Genomic DNA, 23257 nt, shown 5'->3' with positions numbered 1-23257 from the left:
GTTATCAAGATAGTAAACAGGAGATATGGATGTAGAGGGGAGGTCAGGAGTAGTGGGAAGGACTATTACATGAATAAAGGTTTTAAAAAGACAGGACAAAGGGCTCTGCCACAGGTAAACTAAGTAATTAAGACATAACGGTGGAAGATTAGGGAAAACACGCCATACGAAAGGAGGGGCCCGGGGAGGAGCATCCGCATGCCCAACTTGTATAAAAGAGGGGAACCTTCAGAAGAGATTTCAGACTTAGCCTGGGCTACTTCTCATGTATGGTTGAATTGTAACTCTGCAATAAACCATCATTGGACCGCGAACCAGCTGAATCTGTCTCATCTTTGATACTTCGTGACTTCTCATCTTTAACTACTGAGTATAGCATAATAGGTAAATTGAACTCCACAAAAGTCACAACAAAAACTGGGGCCCTCTGTCAAAAACCACGTCAAAAGGAATCCCATGAAGGCGAAAGACATGGTTGAGGAGCAGCTGGGCTGTCTCTTTAGCTGACGGGAGCTTAGGCAAAGACACAAAGTGGGCCATCTTAGAGAAGCAGTCCACAATGGTAAGAATAGCCGTCTTCTCATCTGATGGTGGCAGGCCTGTCACAAAGTCCACTGAAATGTGGGATCAGGGACTATGTGGCACCGGGAGAGGCTGCAGGAAGCCGGATGGGGCTTGGCATGATGATTTGTTCTAGTTGCAGGTCTGGCAGGCTCTGACATACTCCCGGATGACCTCCACGGGCCACCAGAAACGTTGTAAAAGGACATCCCGGGTTCTCTGGGTCCCAGGAAGGTGGGCCCACTGGAGTACATCCGACCTCAGAGATGTATCTGCAGAATAGGACCATCGGAAGGAAGTCTTGGAGGATGTCAGGGCTGTGAGAGGGGCAGCGATGGAGCTATAGCTGCAGATGAAGCGCCTGTAAAAATTTCAGGGACTGGCCAATACCTAACTGTGTCCACCTTGGCAGGATCCATCTCCAGGTGACCCTGGGTCACAATGTAACCAAGGAATGACACAGACTGTGAGTGAAACTCACACTTTTCAGCCTTCACGAAAAGAGAGCAGGTGTTGGACGACCGTCTGGACATGGTGGATATGCTCCTTGTGGGACATGGAAAAAATGAGGATGTCGTCTAAATAGACAAAAACATACTTGTACGTCCTGCTGGGTCCATGTAAATGGACTTCAGTGTCTTGCCCAAGGACGCTTCGACATGTAGCCGGGGAAGCCAGAGTTGAACCACCGACCTTCCGATTGGTGGGCGACTGCTCTTCCTCCTGAGCTACAGCCACGCCTTCATGTCCAGGTTGAATTACCAGGAGGCAGATGAAGCAGGGAATCAGGGACAGGCAAGGTCGGTACCGGGAAGACAGGCAGGAGAATGCTGGAAAGACTTGCATGGCAAAGAACAATCTGGCAAAGGAGTGACTATGGAGCTGGTGACTATATGCTGGGCTGATTGCATGTGATGAGAGGCAGCTGTGAGCTATTCCACAGTTTCAACGTTACCTTGCCTCATTGTCTCATAACTAAACATTTCATTCCAGTGTCAGAGTAAAAGAGCAACACCTCATCCAGCAGCTGACCAGTGTTATTGCTGACCTGGAGGACAAACATTTCCACATGGACTGTCTTGGATACACTGGACTATACATTTAAAAGGTATTTTCAGTTTTCAACAAAGACTTTACATGATGTTATAACAAAGGTGGATGGATGCAATATGACAATGTACTGAACTCTGTGAAGTAGATGATTTTAAAGAGAGCAGTTATAGTAACTTTGCTTTCTTGTATTACAGATTTCCTTAATACAGTGCAAAATGGAAACAAATGACATTTTGAAACTTGTGATCATTCTTGATGATGTCAATGCTGAGAGGCTTATTTTGCCTTCTCATTCTGAGAGCATAAATGCCCTCATATATAAGCGGAAAAACAAGCTGAACTTGACCTATGACTTGCACCTTCAGTTTCAAGACCCAGAATTTGACATTTAGTTAACATAGAGGACCTGCCACCCAAGGCAACCGTTAAGGCGGCCGAATTAGTAAATTCAGATTTGAGTTCGACCAGTACAGATGACACAGTGTTACTCTCTGATAAAACAGACTCACCGGAGCGTCTTTGTCGGTGGCCAGATGTTTTCACTGTTCCACCATTCTCCTATCAGGTGGAATATACTTTAAGTGAGGGCAATTCTGCACATGCAAGGTAGGCCAGAGATCAAAACCACAATATATTGGATGCTATGGCTGATGAAATATACAAAATGAAAGCATATCCCAGCAGCAAACTGACTGGCAAAGCTGCAGAGGCACTTGTGTGCATACACCCACGCCTCAAAGAAAGTGGTTCAAAATCAGGTTATGATGCATTTTAAAATGGGCATTTTTTAAAAGTACAGAACTAAATTGAGCGGGGCAGCCACAAAAGATGTTGCTGTGAACTCAGGGAAGTGCAGCAGGACCAATCCAGAAGCTGCATTATGTAGGGCCAACATCAAGAGACCCAAAAGAGGGGACGTCCTTTCTTCCGAATTACCCTCAATGAACGAATTTAAGTTCACCTCATCAGAGTTGGTCAGCAACCAAAACCAACTCGACCCTTGGACAATTTTATCATCATTTGCGGTGAATTCCTACACACCACCCCGTTCGTCTTCTGAGCCACCAAAAGCCACCAGAAGCCCCTCTGGTGCAGGAAAGTGACTGGTCCAGGCCATTTTAATTAAAGTCCCCGTTGGATCCGCTGGCTTTACCTGTGGTTTGGAGCTGACCTAACCGTAAGATCTGCCCTGTTCTTACATTTGGGACAGTATGCGGTGGGTGTTGAGAGAATTCACTGTTAAAATGATAAATCAACCCAAGCTGTTAGCCTCAACTTCAGATAGTAACAAACCTAAACTATTTGAATGATTCTGGTATCCATCCATCCCCTCCCCTTAGTTATTTTCAATTCACTAAGTGTTTCTTATATAATCATCCATATTCAAAGCATTTATCCTGTTGTCTTAAGGTTCATGTCTTTGGTCATTCCATTTTAATAAATGGTTCATGTATATACATATATAAAATCAACTTTGTGTCTTTGTGTATGTGTTTGTTAGAAGCCCTTTGAGTGGTCAGTTAGACTAGAAAAGCGCTATACAAGTACAAATCCATTTACCATTTACGTACATGTCAGTCCAACAAAACGAGAATTCACGAGTAGCGACTGTATGAGACTGGAATTTATTTGTTATTAATTAATAATTGATTATTAATTTAACATACGATAATTGTAAGATTCTGTCTTTTTCCTTCGATTGAAGGTGGTGCCCTAAAACGAGGTTAAATAAGGCTCATTCAGATAGTGAGAACTTTCGGATAAATCCTTATATCTTATCACATCACGCTACGTGTGTCCGCTATATATATATATTTGATGCTTCGTGTGCCAGCTAGATATATTTTTGGCTACATAGTCCTTGAATTAATAGAAGAAGTCACTGGCTCCTTAGACAAAAAGAAATCTGCAGTTGGTGTATTTGTTGATCTCAAAAAAGCATTTGACACAATAAAGCATGAAATATTAATTAATAAATGGGAGCGCTATGGTATCAGGAAAGTAGTCCTGCATTGGATGAAAAGCTATCTAAGCAACAGGCAACAATTTGTGTAAATGGGTGACTGTCAGTCAGTGGGAACCCAGGCGGGCTTGGGTCTGTCTTTGCCTTCGCCAGTGGGAGCCCGGGCGGGTTCACCGCTACTGTCATCTTTTGAGTTTTGTTTTTTTTGTTACGTTTTCAGGTTCTTGGTTAATTTCTATCATGTTTTTTCCCCTGTCACGTTAAGTTTCACGCTTTTTGTTCTTGCCTCTTTGTTTTTGGAATAAACCTTGTTATTTTTGAAGTCTGCATCTGGGTCCTCCCTTCTCGCACCACGAAACCTGACACATAGATGATGTGTCGGTGGAGAGAGTTAATTAAATCAAATTTCTGGGAGTGATTATGGACCATAAGATTTGCTGGAAACCGCATATTAAATACATTCAATCTAAAATATCCAGAAGTATTGCTGTTCTCAGCTAAGCTAAACATTTTCTAAATTATGCTGCACTTCATATTCTATATTGCTCACTTATCTTGCCTTACTTGAGTTACCATGTGGAAGTATGGGGCAACACCTACAAAACCTTGCTGCGGCTGTTATGCACATTACAAAAAAGAGCCATCAGAATGGAGTTGGAGTGGGGTGCGGTGCTGGCATGGGTTTCTGGGTCTTCTGTATTGGTGCTGGTGACTTGGCGCGGGTGTCTTTCGCCCCTCTCGGTAGTTGCTGGGATGGCTTTGCTCCTTGGCTGTGGTCGGCTGGTCCCTAGAGTCAGCTGGGTGGGTGCCCCAAGCCCGCTCTGGGGGTGGGTGTGCCTGGGCTTTCCAGGCGAGGGACTCGGATGCCTGTGTTGGTGTGCTGTCTGCACTTCGCTCCTGGGCTGGTTCGTGGGGGTCTCAGGGACTTTGTCCTCCTCCTGGCACTGTGGGGTGCAGGGTTGGGATTGGTGAGGGGGCCTGGCAGAGGGACTGTGGGGTCAGGTTGTGGCACAGATGATTTGGGGTTTGGGGAGTGTGATGGCAAATTTTATGTCTCAGGACTGACAGACTCTCCAATCCACATTAACCATTTGTATCACCCAGACACGCTAATTGTTTTAAATCATTTACTTCTTAATTAACACTCAGACAAGATAATTGTTTTAACCTCCTGTTTCTTAATCATCAAGACTGCATCCTGCCCCCCTCTGGAGATGTGGTTACACACCTAAAGAACAAAGCCCCCCATCTCAGGTATAAATGCTCTGTGTTCCTTTTGTCTGTATCTTTTTCATACCATTGCCACTGAATGGTGTGGACTGATCTTTTTCCTTGCAACGAAGAATAAAAACTTAGCCGGCCGGCAGAAAAAGTAAATTTCTCTATTTCATTGCTCATCAGAGGTATTAGGAAGGAAGCGATTGAAAACTTCCATAACAGGAGGGTCTCTGTACTCTGAGTGCTGATGTACAAGGGTGTGAATGTGTATTTAGGTATGATTGTCTCACAAGGGCCTGCTGTGGGGATGTTGTTATATAAGTTTGAATACAGTTTGGTATGTGTGTATGTATGTATGTGTGTATATACATGTATGCATATATAAGTGTATGTGTATATATGTATTTATTTATTATTTTTATTTTTTGTGAATTTTGGATAAAAACATAGAAATCAAACAGGAAGGTTATTATAAGGCCAATTAGAGGGAGAAACAATTTCACGTCTACATCCAGAAGGCTCACAGGACGAGCCTGGACTGAGTGGATCTTCATCTTTTTTAAGCAGTAGAGAGATTCTGGCTTGATTAAAAAGCTGGTGGGAGGAAGCTAGGGTTGGTTACCAAACTTTGGTTCTTTTAAGGCACCAACCGAAATGCTTCGGTAGTATCGAGTATCAAAACATGCCTCGTCTTTCGGTGCTAGGTTTCGGTACCCAGAGATAAATCACGTGATCAAGAACTGATAATGCTACCCTCGATTGGCTGTATTAACGTTGCACTTTGCCGCATGCAGAAAAATGTGCTTACGCCCACAGACATGGTTCACGTGTATCTGCATTGGGAACTGTAGTTGTGTGCGTGTCGTCGAACTGGTTAAACGATGCCATCGAGGTCAAAAGCGTGCCTCCATTTCACCAAGATTGATGCCAATAGTGCACGATGCAACATGTGCCAAAAAGTAATCGCTGCTAAGGCCAGCAATACGACTAATTTAATGAATTATTTGACCTGCACAAAATCAACTTAAGAGCAGAAAATTGCTGCCTGTGTCAGCCTGTGGACGCCACAGAGCCGAGCGGCATAATTCAAACTCTCCACCACTGGACTTGGCTTCATCTAAGAGCACAGAGGACGGGGCAGTGTGTAGCATTTTAACAGGTAAATTAACGTTCAGCGAAATCCGGCAGTAATCTCAATGTTACTGCAACTTAATACTGCAGAAAGCAGACATGTTGATTTTTCTTAAGAAAAACTGATAAGTGAAAAGTATCGTCAGTATGTAGGATAGTATGAGACACCAACCTGTCACTTCTTTTCAAGTGTTTTGCACTGGAAATTATTTGTAAATTTTTTTTCTGTAAGAAAACTGCTTGGATTGGAAAAATACTGAGCTGACAAATAAAAGAGAAGATTTGTACTGTTATGTGTAATGTAATTTCCTTTTTGTTAGAATTGATATTATAAAATTGGTATCGAAAAAAGTATCACTCAGGAACCAGTATTGAAATGAAGGTATTGGTACCAGTATCGAAAATTTTTTGATTGATACCCATTCCCAGAGGAGACCTGCTCTTAGGAATTCATTAAATACTTCAAGTGATAAAGGAGAGATAAGTTCTGTAAATGCTTTGTAAAATGTTTTGTAAAAAAAATGTGCCCATCTGGCCCGGGGCTTTTGAGCTCTGCATGTTACGTATAGCTTGTCGTATTTCTTCCAGGGTTATAGTTTCCTCAAGATGCTCGTTATCTTCTGGAGTTATAGAAGGTATATCCAATTTATCGAGAAAACCATCAATTAATATGTGGTCACCGACTGACTCTGTGGAATATAATTTGGAAAAAAAACTGTTTAAATTCGTCATTAATTTCTTGTTTATTTGACATTAAACTTGCCGGGTATTATACAATATCTTTCCCATATACACTGGCTATTTTGTTCTCAAAGTTAATCAGTAATCACTGGCAACCACTAATGGAAAACTATTTTGGCTCATTAAGAAATAAGATATTTGGTCCAGTTACAAAACAGAAATTTGTCTTTAAAACAGATTGGATTTTTATTTATTTGAACAAGATGGGTATACTGAACTTTTTTTGCTTTGCAGGATGAGTTGGAGGCAACCCAGGGAGAAGCAGTGGCTCTGGTGGCTCTGGTCAGCGATCAGGAGGGATCAGCTGGAATTCCTTTGGAAACACATCACGTGTCAGTCGTCCTCAAGGGTCAGCTCGTAAGGTCTCACAGAGTCTGATGCACTTGTGATTTTGTTTGGACTTAGTGCTAAGGGTAGCGGAACTACTGAGTGGGGGAGCGGACCTTTTTTTTGTTTTATTGAACAATTGAACATAAACATTACAAAAAAAAAGATAAAGACCATTTCACATTAGGGACATTTTTTTAACAGATGATAGGAGTTAAACAGTATGAGAAATAGGTAATATACAAGATAAATAAATTTTAAAAATCTACATTAAATATACATGAATAGAAGAAAGAAAGAGAAACATAACAATAATATACAATATTGTATACATACAACAAAATGAATAATGTAAAAATAAATCATTAAACAAAATACAAGAATAAGATCAGGGGTTTATAGCAAATTGAAATCTGATATAGTTGTGATCAGTTTGGTTGCAGGGGCTGTATTAATTTTTTTAAGAGAGTTATAAAACAAAGAAAAGCTTATTTTTTAAATGCTTTATCAGACGGAAGAGATTTTGTAAAGCGACATTTATGAATGTAAAATTTGGCAAACAGTATAAGATTATTTATCAGATATTCAGTGTTTTTATTTTTTATAGAGATACCGTATTTGATCTCTTTCCAAGAAAAATCATCTATTAGGAGAGGTTTGGTCTTTCCAAAAATGACCTACAATCTCACGTTCAAAAAACAAATGTTCTGTTGATTCCAATGATGTTTTACAAAAATAACATTTCTCCATTTCAAATTTAAATATTTCATTAATAAATTCTTATGAAGGATAAATTTTGTTTACAATTTTAAAGTTGATTTCTTTCAATTTAGGAGGAATTGAGGGAGAATTGTTTGCTGAAGTGTATTTTTAACAAATATGTTCTTTTAGATGAGAAAACCATGTTATTACACTTTTTATCTGTAAAGTTTAAGTTCTTATTAGGGTCTGGATAATGTAGAGGTAAGATTGCCACCTTCCATGTCGGTGACCTGGGTTCAAATCCCCTGCATGAAAGGTACTACCTCCAGTAGGGGTCTATAGGCCAGACCCCCTTACCCTATCTGTACCAGTGTAAGTGGCTTTGGGTAAAAGCGTCTGCCAAATACATTATTAATTATTGTTTTATGTAATTTAGGAGTTGGGGTCTGATCCAAGTTATTCCTAATTAAATTAATCATGGCAATTATCAACTACATTTCTGTACTCCCCAGGAGTACAAACTATATTATATTTATTAATAAATTCCCCAAACTTCAAAAGTTGTCCTTTATCATTTATCAAATGCGCAACGGACCAGATTTGATTTCCTTCCATCTTCTCATGAATATTGATTTTCTTCTCCTTAGAGTCACCCTGTTGTTCCACAGCGGGACATTATGTGGACTAGACTAAAGTTAAGTTTGGAAATCATTTTCCAGTAGAACAGAACCTGTTGATGGAAGGCAGAAAGTTTCACTGGTAACTTAGAAACCTCAAAGTCACATTTCAAAAGGAAATGAATCCCACCTAATTTCTGAAAGATAAATTTAGGTAGAGAAAACCACATATCTTCTCGACATCTTAAAAAGGATTGAAGCCATCTTAGTTTTAGTACAACACTCATAGTTTCAAAATCAATCGCTTTTATTCCTCCCTCCCCACAGTTTTTTATTAAATCTACTTTTCTAATATAATGATACTTATTTTTCCAAATGAAATTGAAGATGAGGGTGTTTATGTCTTTTATGTTTTTGGTGGAAAGGGGTAAAGAGCAAGAGGGATATATTAATCTAGAGATTGTCACAGTTCACGTTTTGATTACTGTTATGTTCAGGTTCTGTCACGTTTTATGTTTGATCTTCATGTTTTTAGGTTGTTGGTTATGTTTTTGTCATGTTTCTCCCCTGCCATCAGCTTCACTCACGTCTCCTGTGTTCATTGTCCTCAGCTGCACTCACTCACTAATCGCCCTCCTCAGTATTTAGTCTCCCAGTTGGTTCATGTTCATTGCAGAATCCTCACCAACCCTTCATGCCACAGCCACTGCCCCTGCCACAGCCCCTGCCCCTGCCCCTGCCCCTGCCACAGCCACAGCCACAGCCACAGCCACAGCCACTGCCACTGAAAGCTAAGGCTGGTTTCCTGCCTCACGCTCTCTGTCACAGGATTTATTCATAGTCTTGTTTTTCATAGTTGGACGCATTTTTGATGATCCAGCTTTGCCGCGCCCTTAGTTCGTGCTCCTTTTTGCCTTGTGGAATAAACCTTTTTGAATTTAAAGAACTGCATCTGGGTCCTACCTTCACCACTGTTCCTGACAAAGATAAATTCAGTTTTTGTCAATAATGATCTTCCAAATAACATTAAGTCTCTTTGCAGCCAATTATTTAGATTTTTATTTATTTTATTTTTTTTGGATTTTTCAATTGGTTCTGGGATGTTCTTACAATTACTAGATTTAGACTCGTTGGAGATCCATACACCGAAGTAACGAACCTCCCTTTTTGCTGAGATATCATACAGCATATTTTCTAAACTGTCGTGAATACTTAAAAGTTCACATTTGTTAAGGTTAAGAATTAGACTTGAAGCCTGGGAGAATGATTTGATCACCTGAAGAGCAACAGGTATTTGATCCTTGTTTTTCTAAAAATAATGTTGTGTGTCATCCGCTAATTGACTAATAAGTTGGTTTTTTTGTTCCCCCCCCCCCATCTATAGCGATACCTTCAGTTTTAGACTCTTTTAACCTGACTGACAGTAACTCGGCAACCGTAAGAAGCAATAATGGAGATAAACTATAATCTTGTCTAATGCTTCTTCTTATATTAAATCTTCAGGAAATAAAAATATTTTAATGTCTCATAAATGAAAGGATGTTCAATGCTTTCTGAAAGTCAAGAAATAAAATATATGCCTCATCTTCCACCAAATCACTCTATATTCTATGATCTATAAGATCTAAAACCAATCTGATATTATTATGAATGAACCAGGAATCAGGAATCCTGACTAGGAGTTGCTCATGATTTTTGAAAGACCTGTTTTTAACCTAGGTGCCATGGTAAGGAGTTTATAGTCTGTATTTAAACGAGTAATAGGCCTTGAATTATTCAATATTTTTTATCTTTTTCTGGTTTAGGAATTAGTTTTATTAAACCTTGTTTCATTGTTGTCATCAACTCCTTTTTGTTAACACTTTCTACAATTGCATCAAATAACAAACCTTTTATTTCTTCTCAGAAATGATTGTAAAAGTTAGCAGTTATTCCATCTGGACCAGGCGAACGATCAGGTGCCTTTGTTTTAATAACCTGATCTAATTCTGCTCATTTTAAACTTTCTTCACATATTTTTGAAGTGAATATCAATTTTAGGAATCTTGTCTCTATCATTTTAAAAAAGAGTTTGAGTGCTGCTCACTATAAGAAGAAGAAGAAATGTTACCATAGAAGTTAAAGACTTCTCTAGATATTGTTTTTTGGTTTGTACATTCCTCCCCTACATTAATTAATAAAGAAGATATTACATTTTTCTCTTGTCTTCTTTTTTCAAGCCTAATAAAGAAAGATGAATTTTTTTTCCCCTTCTTCTGTCCATTTTGCCCATGATCTGACGAATGCCCTGTGAGCCTTATTAATATAAAACTGGTCTAATTGATTCTTTGTATTTGAAATTTCTATTTTGTCTTCTTCAGATCAATCTACATTATAATAATTGAGCAAAGTTTAAACCAACTTGTTTTCCTTCTCCCTTTTTTCGAATTGTTGTCTTTTACTAAAAGCAATAGAGAATTTCCTTACTGAAAATTTAAAGAATTCCCATTTTTGTGTTTGGGATATGTTGGTATTATTAATATCTAAGATTAATTCTTTAATCTTACAGCAATATTCGTATTTTTTTAAGAGGGATGAATTAAATTTCCACTAGTCATTTCTTCTCCTTGAAAGAGTTTGGTTAGAAAGGGACAAACTTATTACACAATGGTCAGTGAGGAGATAACTGAAATATTAGTAGAGACATGGAGCTGCATAACAGAAGCAGCAACTAACCTGTAATCAATTCTTGATTTACTGTTTCCATTAGGTTTTAACCAGGTAAACTGTCTTGTGTTAGGGTTACTGAGTCTCCACACATCCAACAGGCCATTCTCATTCATAAAATCATTAATGATAGAGTTTGGATGACACTGTGAATATTTTGAGGGCCATCTATCTAACCATTCATCTGTTACCATATGAAAATCTCCTCCAACTACTACAAGATCAGTAAGATAGGACATTTTCAGGTCTTCTATGATATTTGTAATTTTGTTAAACAAAGTTCTATTTCTAGATTCGTTATTGTATCCAGGGGACAGGGACGTCTGGGTTTCTCTGTTAAAGCTGCTGCCCCCACGACCCGACCCCCGGAGAAGCGGTAGATGATGGATGGATGGGTTATTGTATCCGTAAATGTTGATCAAAATAAAAGTGACCTTTTCTATTTTCAAGACACAAGGAATCCAGAGACCCTCAGTATCCGTCCTTTCTGAAATAATTTTACCAGAAAATGTATTAAAACAAATTGCAACTCCTGCAGAACGATTGGAACCATGACTGAAAATAATCTTGTCTCCCCATTGCTGGGACCAAAATTTAATGTCAGATTCATCAGAATGAGTCTCTTGAAAAAGGAAAATGTTAGAACCTTAGACTTTCTCTTGAATAAGTCTTTTAAACCCCTTGCATTAAATGAAGAACACATAAAAGAAATAAAAAAAATAATAATTGAAAAGACTTTTAAGGAGGTAGAAGTAATGGTTGTGAACATCCCATTTTAGAACGATCTCTCCACATAAACTTAAAATGCTTCAAATACTCAACCAGCACCTTTTGGATTCTCTTCAATGCGCTTGCCATTTATGTAACCAAATGGACCTCTGAGAGTGCGTCTACTTTTCTTTTTCACTTTCATTTTTTAACATCCAGCTAATTATGAGATATTAGTTCATATGAGATAAGGAACATAGTAAAACTGATCTGACAGAACAAAGACAGAACAATGTGATCATTTCACCCTGTTTGTTACAGAAATCAAAGTAATTATGCAAAAATGTCAAGAAATATTATTCAAGAAAACCCCTGAATCAGGTTCATATGCACAGGGGGCTGTTAATGTAATCTCACAGCAGCTGTATATCTGCATCTGCACCGGGAAAAAATAACTCAATAAGCTGGCTTTTGTTGCTCCTCATACTTTGTTACTCTGCTGCTAAAAGATTTATCTACCTTCAGTTGACCAGTGTAAAGAACATTTCAGGAACCTTGTTACTGATCCTTATAACTGACTCAACATTTAATTAGCTATATTCAATGTGATCTTCATTGCAATTTATTATTAATCAAGGTGATCACAAACAGCCAACGACAAACAGCTCAGTTTTCAGGACTGCAGACTGTACAGAAAATGTAAAAACCTCCAAACAACATGCAAAGGAATAACCTAAGGTCAAAATAAAGTTTTCTAACAGTGCAACATGTTCCTCAAGCAACAAAACTTATGCAGCAGCTGAACACCGACTTACCCACAAAGTGATCAGAAGTGTCAAGAGACAGATGTTTCGCTTTGATAAGATGATTCAATTAAAGTCAGCATTTAATAAACTTTTCCACAGCTGGAAAATGATCACCATCACCTGCATGAATCAGCAGTTTAGTCAGAGAGGCACCATGTACGTTCCCATGAGAACAGGGTGCACCCAAGTGATTTGGCAACTAAAGACTTAGAAAAACTTATCTGGAGATAATGGTAGGTCACTCTTTCAGCAGGGTCAGGGTCTCAGCTGTCACCCTACGAATATTTGAGTCCATCTTTCATTCTGAGATCTCATTCATTTCCAGTTGAACATTTACATTAGCTGTGTGTAACAGATAGTTAGAAGTACAAGTCACATCCTGCATTTTCTCTTATTGGCGAGCTGTTAGCTCAAATGTGGAATAAATTTTCTCAGCAGCAAAAGACTGCAGCGCGCACACTGAAATGTAGTCCAGAGTTATCTCTCCACAAAGCCTTTTAGGGGTGCAATGCAATGGTCCAACCAGGAACTGTAGAAAATAAGCCAATTTTCTGATGAATTACTCTGAAGTGGTGCCAGTGTGAAGTATTTTACAAGTAATGCTGCCCTGTACAAACATGTTTAGTGTGATAAGTCAAAGGTGGAAGTGGATAACATTAGACTCTGCTCTTCAAAGCTTCAATAAGCCAGTTCACACATATTCCTGATCAAATAATGCAACATTCCAAAATATTGGACCTGAATCCGACTCATTAATCATTATTCTGCATCTAATGATTAATTAGATGTTAAGTAGATATTTAACATTTTGTGGCTAATTTAGACCTTTTCCCCCTTTTAGTTAAATGATAGAGAGTTTCTCTTTTTAATGTCACCTTTACTGCAGCTGCATGAGACACCTGAGCTACGTATATATGTCTGGTTTTCACTGTCTGCAGACTGCTGATTCTACAGAGTGGCATGTGTTGCCTGTTGTCATTGTCCTCACCCGAGATTTTTTCTGCCAAATTTATTTATTTTTCTTCTTTTATCCGTAGCTATTCCTGACTAGAACCGAATGTGTGCCGGTATTCTGTTTAAGATAAACACATAGTTGTCTTTGATAATCCAAGGAGAGAGATGAGGTTAAAGAATCTGACCAGCGCCTTCAGATTAAGTTGATTTAAGAACTACAAATCACTAGCATATAAGGTCAGGAAGATTTTCATGTTCAACATCTTTTACAAATCAAGCTTAAGAATAATGTCAGCAGTGGTCTTAAGGTTAAATTCAGGTAAAATCTAAGAGCAGAAAGGAGTTTGGTGGGCAGTTGTGTACAGTTTATAAGGTCTTTATGCAGAACAAAAGCATGGAGCTTTAATTTCAGTTTAATCAAATCTTTGGTGGAGCATAAACGATCAGAAAACAGCACAAAACGGGGCTGAGGCAGTAACCAAGATGCCATAAACAATTTGGGAGAGACTTTGATCATCTTTATTATATTTAATCCTGAGTCCTCAGGAGAGCAGTACGTTTGCTTTGCATGCTCACCTGTTCGTTCCACATTGTCTACTCATACAATCGAACAATTGTTCATGTTTGAATCTTACCACAAAGTCACTTCAGTTGAGGTTATTGTGTTTTGATTTCAAATGAAGGATGGATTGAGCAGAGTCTGAAGTCTTTAAGGCTGAATAAACTTCTTTAGGAAACCCAAAGGTAAGTCAAAGGTCACCTGTCAAACTACTTTGATCGAAGGGTGTCCATTTTATCTCTTATAGCATAAGGCAAATATCCTCACAGAAGCTGACATATGATGTAACAGTATCTGTGCACTCATCTAAGCTGTTGGTGCACTCCAGACATGTCTGCAGGGTCTCTACCATCCCATTTGTCCATTGCTTAGATGAGGTTTGGAAGCTGCGCTGCTGCAGACCAACAAGCACCTTAGCTTGCTTCCCTCTCCTTCAGCATCTAACTTTTAGTGTTGAGACAAGAGTACCTTTGATAGGTATGTTCAAAATAGTGGCAGATGAGGTAACAAGAGTCGGAAATAAGTCTTATGGGGTTGTACACTTAACATTCATTAGCTCATCCCTACCTAAGAGCTCCCAAGAGTGTGGCAACGCACAATCTACGATCAAACCAAACCAAAACAAAGTGCACCAAATTACCGAGGCCGCCATCAGAGGGGCCCATCTTTCAGAAAAACCTGAGCTTAGATTTAGATAATTTTAGGAACTGGTGAAGACCAGAAGATTATCTTTAATGTCCCCATATGAAAAACTAGGGTTAGATTTGATTGGAATTTTGATTGTATTACAATGAATTGGATTCTAATTGGCTTGTTGGATTGTATGACATTTGTTATGTGGCTCTGTATAAATAAAATTGAATTGAAAAACATTAGAACTGAAAGAGAGTGAGTTGATGAGGACTGTCACTTTTTGAACTTATTTCAATTTCAAAGTATTGTTTTACCATAGAAAAAAAGCAGTGAGATGCTGTTCACACATGCACACTGTGTTCTCACAGAAACGCAAGGGCCCATCTCAAGCTCACAGGACGCAGGACACTGAAAAAACTACATGGTGGTAATCAGTAAGTTTATTTACAGCATCTCAAGAAGGAGGACGCTCAGTAAAGACCGTTTTTGTATCTCGATATCAAAACCACATGTTCACATATCAGTGGCGGAAAGCTACATACACATTGTTTTGTTCTGGAATTTTCTGGAGATATCACCAAGGCGATGTTGTCTGGAGTGAATACTGCAGATAGTTGTACTTTTATGTGCTGCAGCTCATGTGTGAAAATGGTTCAGACTTTTGTTCTCTTTGCAAAGTCTGATGATATGTGCTCAGCAGATAATGACTCCAAACCATCTACGAAGTGAGAAGGAATACTGTCCCAGTAAGGACTGAACTGAACAGTGCCTCAACCTCATCAGATTTCATGGTCAGATTTTATATTTGTTCTTGCTTGTTTGTGTGAGGCAACAAGCATGATATTCTCTTTTTCTGTCCAGCTGCATCAAACTCTTCTACTGTCAGTGTGTGGGTGAAGACAGGTGGTCTCCCTGTCGGCCTCTTGGCTCCACAGGAGCCAGAACAAGTGAAGAAGACAACACTTCAAAAGCACTGATCTGTCTTGCTTTTTAATGGAGATTTCTTCGTACAGATGGTGTTGGCAAGCATCAGTGGTGTAGTGCAGTATATACAGAGGTAAAGACTTTTTTTTTTACCCACTTCTAAATTTCCTGCATTGTTCATCACATCAGCTACAGAGAAGTTGCAGATTTTAGAGTCATTACTGCCCCACAGACTACAGAGTGAGATGACTTACATATGCATTTTAAGATTTAAGTCAGCTATCAGGAGCATCTACGTCTCGTCCCCTCAGTGTGTAGCACACCGTCTGCTCTGTCACACCCTGTCAGCATTTTTTCAGCTGAGTCAGCATGTTGGAACAGCATCGGGTCTGTCGGTGAGACAGATCATTCTGACAGGAAAAGCCATGATTTTTATAAACACATCCTCTGACCGAATACAAACTTCTGAGGTGAGTGAACAGCAGCTGTGTGATAATTGGCACATGTTGCTTTGCTTTTCACAATGAATTGGGCTTTATCCCTGCTGACACCACAGACTGCAGCCCCCTCCATGCTGAACAGTTCTGTCCTGGAGGTGGATAGGATCTTTGTGCTGCGAGGGGACTTTTCATCACTGCTGGGTCTTGTTAGTTTGTTGTGACGGAGCCCTTAGTCCACTAAGGCCAGCTGGAGCCAGTTGCCTTATTTCAGACTGTCATGAGACTACTCTGTGGACAGAATTGAATATAAAACCTTCAAAACTGATGTGACGTTCATAATCTTAACATCAGTTTAATGTTAAGAAAGCAGAAAACGATTTTCTGCCATGTTCAGGTGCACTAAATATGGCAGAAAAACGAGTATTCTTACATGTAACTGATTATCGGAAAGGGCAACACACCACTTGAAAAAATAATTCACCTCTCAGATACCACAACACCACTGGTCAGCATGCCATGTAGGACGATAACATGTTAATAATCATCCCACTCAGATCACTTTGATTGATCAATCTTGTCCTACAGGGAAACAACTGTGAAACCAGATCAGTTTGTAGGGCTGAACATATAACATATGATAATCAGAGGGCTGACACCAGGCAACACTTGATAGAAACGGCAGTTAAAACTACATTTCATAAGCCAAGATGCTGTCCATTCACCCTCATAGTGGAGCGATCACTTTATGGGGTCACGGATGATCGCAGTGTATGTTGCTCTTCTTCCTTTAGCAGACTGACAGAGCTTATCAGTGTCAGTGTCCACAGAGAAACAAGTAATCACTGTGTCTTTCTGGCCAGACTGAAAATTGTATTTACATCTGTCTCATCTTTCTGCATTTCAAATCTTAGTGTTTACCTCATTCTAAACCTTGAGGGATTAGAGTAATTTTCTCCTTCTCTTCATGTTGTTCCAAACAAGTTTTCCTTGTTTTCGAACCTTGGTTGGGTTGCACCTCTTAGACTTTCTGCTTGCTTATTAAATGATCAAGACATTTTGAAAAAGTTTCAGTTCTGGGGTCAAAGTCTGTAAAGCTATGAAAAACGATGTTCCCCGTTATTGGGATGACTGTCAGTCCACAGTAGAGCTTATCCTAAACATGTGAGACTTTTTGTGTCTCCCTGGCCTGTTTGATGCTGTACAGCCATTTAATGACCCTTGCATTACGCTCCACAGCCGAGATGCCATAAGGCACACGCTCCCCAGCCTCCTCCTCTTCATCGTCACCTTCATCCCCCTCTGATATTCCTTCATTGGAAGATCGCCGTGAATGGTCACAATCGGAAGAGATCATTGACGCTGATCGAAAGTTGAGGCTGATGATGTCTGAGTTGGCCCGTGCAAAGTTCTCTGGACCGACCGCCTCCAGCTCCTCTGGGTCGAGGCCACAGTAGTTAAAGAAACGTTCCACATCAGCTCCTGCCCGGGCATACCGGTCTGACAGGTCAGATTTAGATCGATGTAGTGAAGAGCGGCGAGCCGCAGACGAACCATGCTCAAGCTCCATGTTGGAATCAGCTGGTAAATTAGGAGGGTCTCCAAAATCACACGGTAATGATTGGGGGGGGTTGTTGTCACATGTCGAAGGGGACAAAGTTGGACGAGGGGGTGGCAGTGACAAGGAAAGAGCAGGAGGAGGGAGGGAGGCAGGATTTGGTTTGGGAGGGAGTGGTGGTGCTGAGGAGCTACTGGATCGAGCCGTGCGAAACGGTTTACCATTGCACAGTCTCAGAAGGTCGGAAGACGAGTGGGAGGTGAGCAGTGGGGGATGAGATTCATCAACAACTCCTCGTCTGCGTCCCCTCTCATCCTGGACTCGTCTACTAAGGTTTAGATTTCCTCCCTGTTGCTGACTGCGGCGCCCCCCACTGTTGATTGCAGGGACCTTCAGAGAATTGGAGAAGGATCTGAGAGAGTGGGAGGTGCTGGGAGTGGGAGCTGAGTCTGGTGGCTGCTCATTGAGTGTCATTGTAGATCGGTAGGTTAATGGCATCCTAGGAGGAGAAACAACAAGATGTCTTTATGGCATTTAAGCGAGAGGAGTGAGACAAAGATGCTGTTCTACTTCTACTTCTCTGTACAACAGTGTACTACTATGTCCTATACTGTACTGAACTACACTGTACATATCTGTACTATGCTGTCATAGTCTGGACTAGACACACCTCAGTACTATATTCTACTACACTGTACTAACATCAATTGCTCTATAAGACACTGTAGTGCTATAATGTTCTGTACTACGCTGTAGTACACTGTATTCAATAATGTACTATTGTACCACTCTCTACGTCTCTGTGCTACACTGAACTACTCCGTACTACACTGAACTACTCCGTACTATGCTGTACTACTCTGTACTACACTGAACTACTCCGTACTATGCTGTACTACTCTGTACTACGCTGAACTACTCCGTACTATGCTGTACTACTCTGTACTATGCTGTACTACACTGAACTACACTGTATTATGCTGTACTCCTCTGTACTGGGCGGCTGTAGCTCAGGAGGAAGAGCAGTCGCACACCAATCGGAAGGTCGGTGGTTCGACTCTGGCTTCCCCAGGATACATGTCGAAGCGTCCTTGGGCAAGACACTGAACCCCACGTTGCTCCCCCAGTGTATCATTGGGGGTATGAATGTGTGTGAATGCTTAGAAAGCACGTAGTTATCCCCTAAGACGTGCTGTATGAATGTGTGTGAGTGGGGTGAATGCGGCATGTAGTGAAGCGCTTTGAGTGGTCAGCTAGACTAGAAAAGCGCTATACAAGTACAAGTCCAAGTCCATTTTACTATGCTGCACTTCTCTGTACTACTACACTGAACTACACTGTATTATGCTGTACTATACTGTACTACTCTGTACTACTCTGTACTATGCTGTACTACTCTGTACTATGCTGTACTACTCTGTACTACACTGAACTACACTGTATTATGCTGTACTCCTCTGTACTATGCTGCACTTCTCTGTACTACACTGAACTACACTGTATTATGCTGTACTATACTGTACTACTCTGTACTATACTGTACTACTCTGTACTACACTGAACTACTCCGTACTATGCTGTACTACTCTGTACTATGCTGTACTACTCTGTACCACACTGAACTACACTGTATTATGCTGTACTCCTCTGTACTATGCTGCACTTCTCTGTACTACACTGAACTACACTGTATTATGCTGTACTATACTGTACTACTCTGTACTACACTGAACTACACTGTATTATGCTGTACTATACTGTACTACACTTAACTACACTGTATTATGCTGTACTATATTGTACTACTCTGTACTACACTGAACTACACTGTATTATGCTGTACTATACTGTACTACTCCGTACTACACTGAACTACACTGTATTATGCTGTACTATACTGTACTACGCTGAACTACACTGTATTATGCTGTACTATACTGTACTACGCTGAACTACACTGTATTATGCTGTACTATACTGTACTACTCTGTACTACACTTAACTACTCATCTAGTTTTCCACCTGACTGTTCACACAAACAGTTCTCAGTTACATTCATGTCTTCATAAGATCTGAGATTAAATCCATTTAAGAATCACTTAAAACAAGCCAAGTCAGTGTCCACCTTCACCAATGGTCAAAAGTGTTCTCATCTCAGTGAGGCGTCAGTGGATTCAGCAGAGCCAGTGGAGGCTGACAAGAACAAATGATGTGAACAAGTGGTGGTGGGGGTCACTTTACAAGGCCAAAACAATGTCTGATAGCTTTTTGTCTGACATTATGGTGACAACAGGGTGAACAACTTTAAACCAGAGCAACATTTAGAGAACATCCGTTGAGGGCCATTTGTAATGGATGTGTTCAACTTGGAAAAAAAAACTCAATCCTTCATCAAATATACAAGACGTAAGCTTTGCATATGAGTTACCCTGTGGGTGTCCAGCTCCTGGCCATCCCCCCTGATGACCTCATCAGTACAGCACTCTTGGCTCCACTTGGTAGTCCTTCAGATCCTGCCCCAGAGGACGAAGATGAGTTTAGCAGATTTTTTAAGATCTCCAGGTTTAAATTCTCCCGTTTGCTGCTGCCACTGTTTGTTGGACATATGTCTGACTTGGCATTATTATTGGATGCTTTGAAAGGTATCCCACCCCCATTTCCTCCTCCACCAGTCCCAGAGCTTCTCTTAGACAAAAGGGCATGGCCAACAGAAGGCTTGGCCAGGACAGGTGGTTTGATTGGCTCTTGCTTGGCGTTGATTACTTCCTGGCTCTTGACATACTTCGCTTTATCAGCTTCAAGTCTCTCAACAGCACTGAGGCGTTTGGGGTTAGGGTCCACCTGAGGTACAGATCAGAAATTAATTATTTTTCATGTACCTTTATTCTGTTCAAACATCACAACATTTGTGGGGTTAGAGAGGCATTTCAAGTGGGGATTTTCATTTCAGATGTGTTGTGTACAGCTGCTAGCAGTCAAGCTTGTATGTATCTGAACACAAACCAATTAGCATAATATTTGGGACTGTTTTGATTTGAAACAAGATGACACTGGGTTGAAAGACAAATAAAACAATGTCTCTTAGGTACACATGTATACTATATAGTGCCAGCAAGAATTAATTTGCATTACATCAAGAATTCTTCCGTTTTGCCTCCATGAATAAACCAGCTGCCATTTTTTACATGATTCACACTTTTCTTTCACAACAAAAAAAAAACTATTTTCTTATGTAATTAAGAGCAAATTCATACCCGATGAGTTAATATCTAATGACAAGAAGGTAAGATAGATAATGAAGGAATATATTCCACTCACCACACACTTGTAAATGGGCTTTATAGATAAAATTGACTGAGTTCCATTTACAGCTGTCATCTATTGGCTGAGAAAGTTATAGAAAATAAATTACAAAAAACCCCCAGAAAATATGAGTGCCAAGCTTCGCCGCCGCAGAGCAGCTTTTAACGCAGTCAAGGCGAAGCTCAGACAGGCGGCCATCAATAATGGCATGTTCCACTGGCCGACCTGCGTCTCATGTGTGACGGCGTCTCACACTCCTTCAGGGAACCTGCAGATGTGGAAGATTTTCTTGCCAAACAGAGCCATCCCTCCTTGGAGATGGAGGAAAACTTTGCCGGTGTCTCGAGCTCTATGCGGATCTCTCTCACTTATATTTTTGCTGTACTGAGCTGATTAAAGTTTTTTTGCTTCCCATCCAAATATCATCATTATCATTAACCTTTTTTTGACTTGAGTTAAAGTCCCTCATTTGTTTTCTATAGACCTGTTAATAATAAAGAAGGAAGAAAGACACTTATTTCTTATTTTCTGGTATGGGACGTATTTGGATGAACAATTACGCACATCAAGAGTTGGACTGCATATATTTTTCATGAGTCTTTTTGATCCTAGGCTCAGCTGAGGCGCAGTACCGGTATGTCCATATGTTCATTTGTTTACATTTTGATATGCAGTTCATAAGCTCATAATATCCCTCGTTTCTAGGACACCACAATATTTTATTTATGGCTATATTTAGTTTCCTTTATTTTCACGAGTGGTTGTCCATGGTTCTATCTGGATATTGAGGGCAGGGATTTTAGTTTTTCTGTTTAGTTTTTTTTGTTGTTTTTTTCTCTGCATATGAAAGTGCAGTGGAAGAGTATCAGGTGTGTATGGGGCTTCTTACCTCTCATTTGGGGAGAGGTAATTTGGGGAAGGGGGCATAATGTTTTTTTGTCTGTATGTATAACTTATTATTTTGTATTAACAGATGTGTGGCAGTGTCAGCGATATCCTGTGGGTGCTTTAACAGCACTCTACCTCTGATTATGGTTAATCCAGTGCTGACCAGGAGTAATGATGATATTACTGTGAACTGTATTAGTTGGAACACCAAGGGATTTAATCACATTGTCAAACGTAATGAGAAGTCTTGATGTTAATATCGCTTTCCTTCAGGAAACCCATCTCACGTCCTCTGACCAGAACAGATTATTTAAAGGGCAGGTGGGGCAATTATACCACTCTAATCATCAAAGCAAGTCTAGGAGAGCAATTGTTGTTAATAAGAATACTCCTTTTGTTATCCAGACACTGCAGACCACAGAGGGAGATATGTTGTGGTCACAGGTACCCTGTATAATATACCTATAATTTTGGCTAATGTATATTCACCAAACGGAGATGATGCACAACTTTTTTATTCTCTTTACCCAACTTAAACACACACAGGCTTATTCTAGGGGGTGACTTTAATTGCATATTACATCCAGTATTAGACCACTCCTCTTGCACGCCCTACAATATAAGAAAACCAGCAAAGATTCCTTCCTTCCTTCAAGTATATAATATGACTGATCAGTGGCATTTCCTGTACCCCGATTTAAGACATAAATTTTTCTCCCCTGTGCATCATTACTACTCACGCATTGATTATTTTTTCATTGATAGCCAGTTGCTGACCTCAGTCAGAGATTGCAGGTATGAAAGTATTGTCATTTCTGATCATGGGCCAGTAGTTTTGCAAATATATATGTATAAATATGACCCTAAGAAAGTCACTCAGTGCCCGTGGCTCTTTGGCAATGCTTCACTCACTGATGAAGGGTTTGTTAACCATACAAACACTCAAATAAATTTTTTCTTGTCCGTGAATGATGCATCAGATGTTAGCAAATCCATTCTTTGGGAATCGCTTAAGGCTTTTCTAAGAGGAGAGATTATTTCATACACCACCAGGGAGGACAGGAATAGAAAACAGCACCTTAAAGATCTTACAGACCAAATTCATCAGCTGGACTGTAAATATTCAACTGCTCCCACTACTGAACTTTTTAAGGAGAGGTCAGTTCTGCAGACAAATCGACTTGATGTCCACCCATTACACAGAGAAGCTACTGCTTCAGTCTCGCTCTAATCTGTATGAACACTCAGACAAGGCAGGAAAGACTCTTTGCTCAACAGATTAGGCAGTTCACAGCCTCTACCCTGATCACAAATATCCGTAATCATGACAGACAGATCTCTAATGACGAGCAGGAGATAAATAATTACTTTAAAGTATTTTATTCCTCCCATCTGAGGTGATCCACACCCCTTCTAGACTAGAGTCGTTTTTCCAGAGCATGGATTTGCATCATATAAGTGAATCATT

At 40.0% G+C, this 23257-nt stretch overlaps 1 protein-coding gene across 2 annotated transcripts in view; it reads right to left on the bottom strand.

Annotated features, from left to right (window-relative positions):
• Positions 1-15656: 15656 nt before the first annotated feature.
• fam110b (family with sequence similarity 110 member B) overlaps positions 15657-23257 on the bottom strand; it is a 28189-nt gene continuing 20588 nt past the window's right edge. For both annotated transcript variants that reach the window (XM_072363880.1, XM_072363881.1), the window contains 2 exons: positions 20027-20439; positions 15657-18097 (listed from right to left, as the gene is read on the bottom strand). In XM_072363880.1, coding sequence (XP_072219981.1) covers positions 17197-18097; positions 20027-20439 — 1314 coding nt within the window. In that variant the 3' untranslated portion in view covers positions 15657-17196. The remainder of the gene's footprint in view (positions 18098-20026; positions 20440-23257) is intronic.

Source organism: Leuresthes tenuis, unplaced genomic scaffold, assembly GCF_036924035.1.
Source record: "Leuresthes tenuis unplaced genomic scaffold, fLeuTen1.0.hap1 SCAF_14, whole genome shotgun sequence".
NCBI lineage: Eukaryota > Metazoa > Chordata > Actinopteri > Atheriniformes > Atherinopsidae > Leuresthes > Leuresthes tenuis.
The sequence above is the reverse complement of the archived record's forward strand: the minus strand, read 5'-3'. Positions and strand labels throughout refer to the sequence as shown.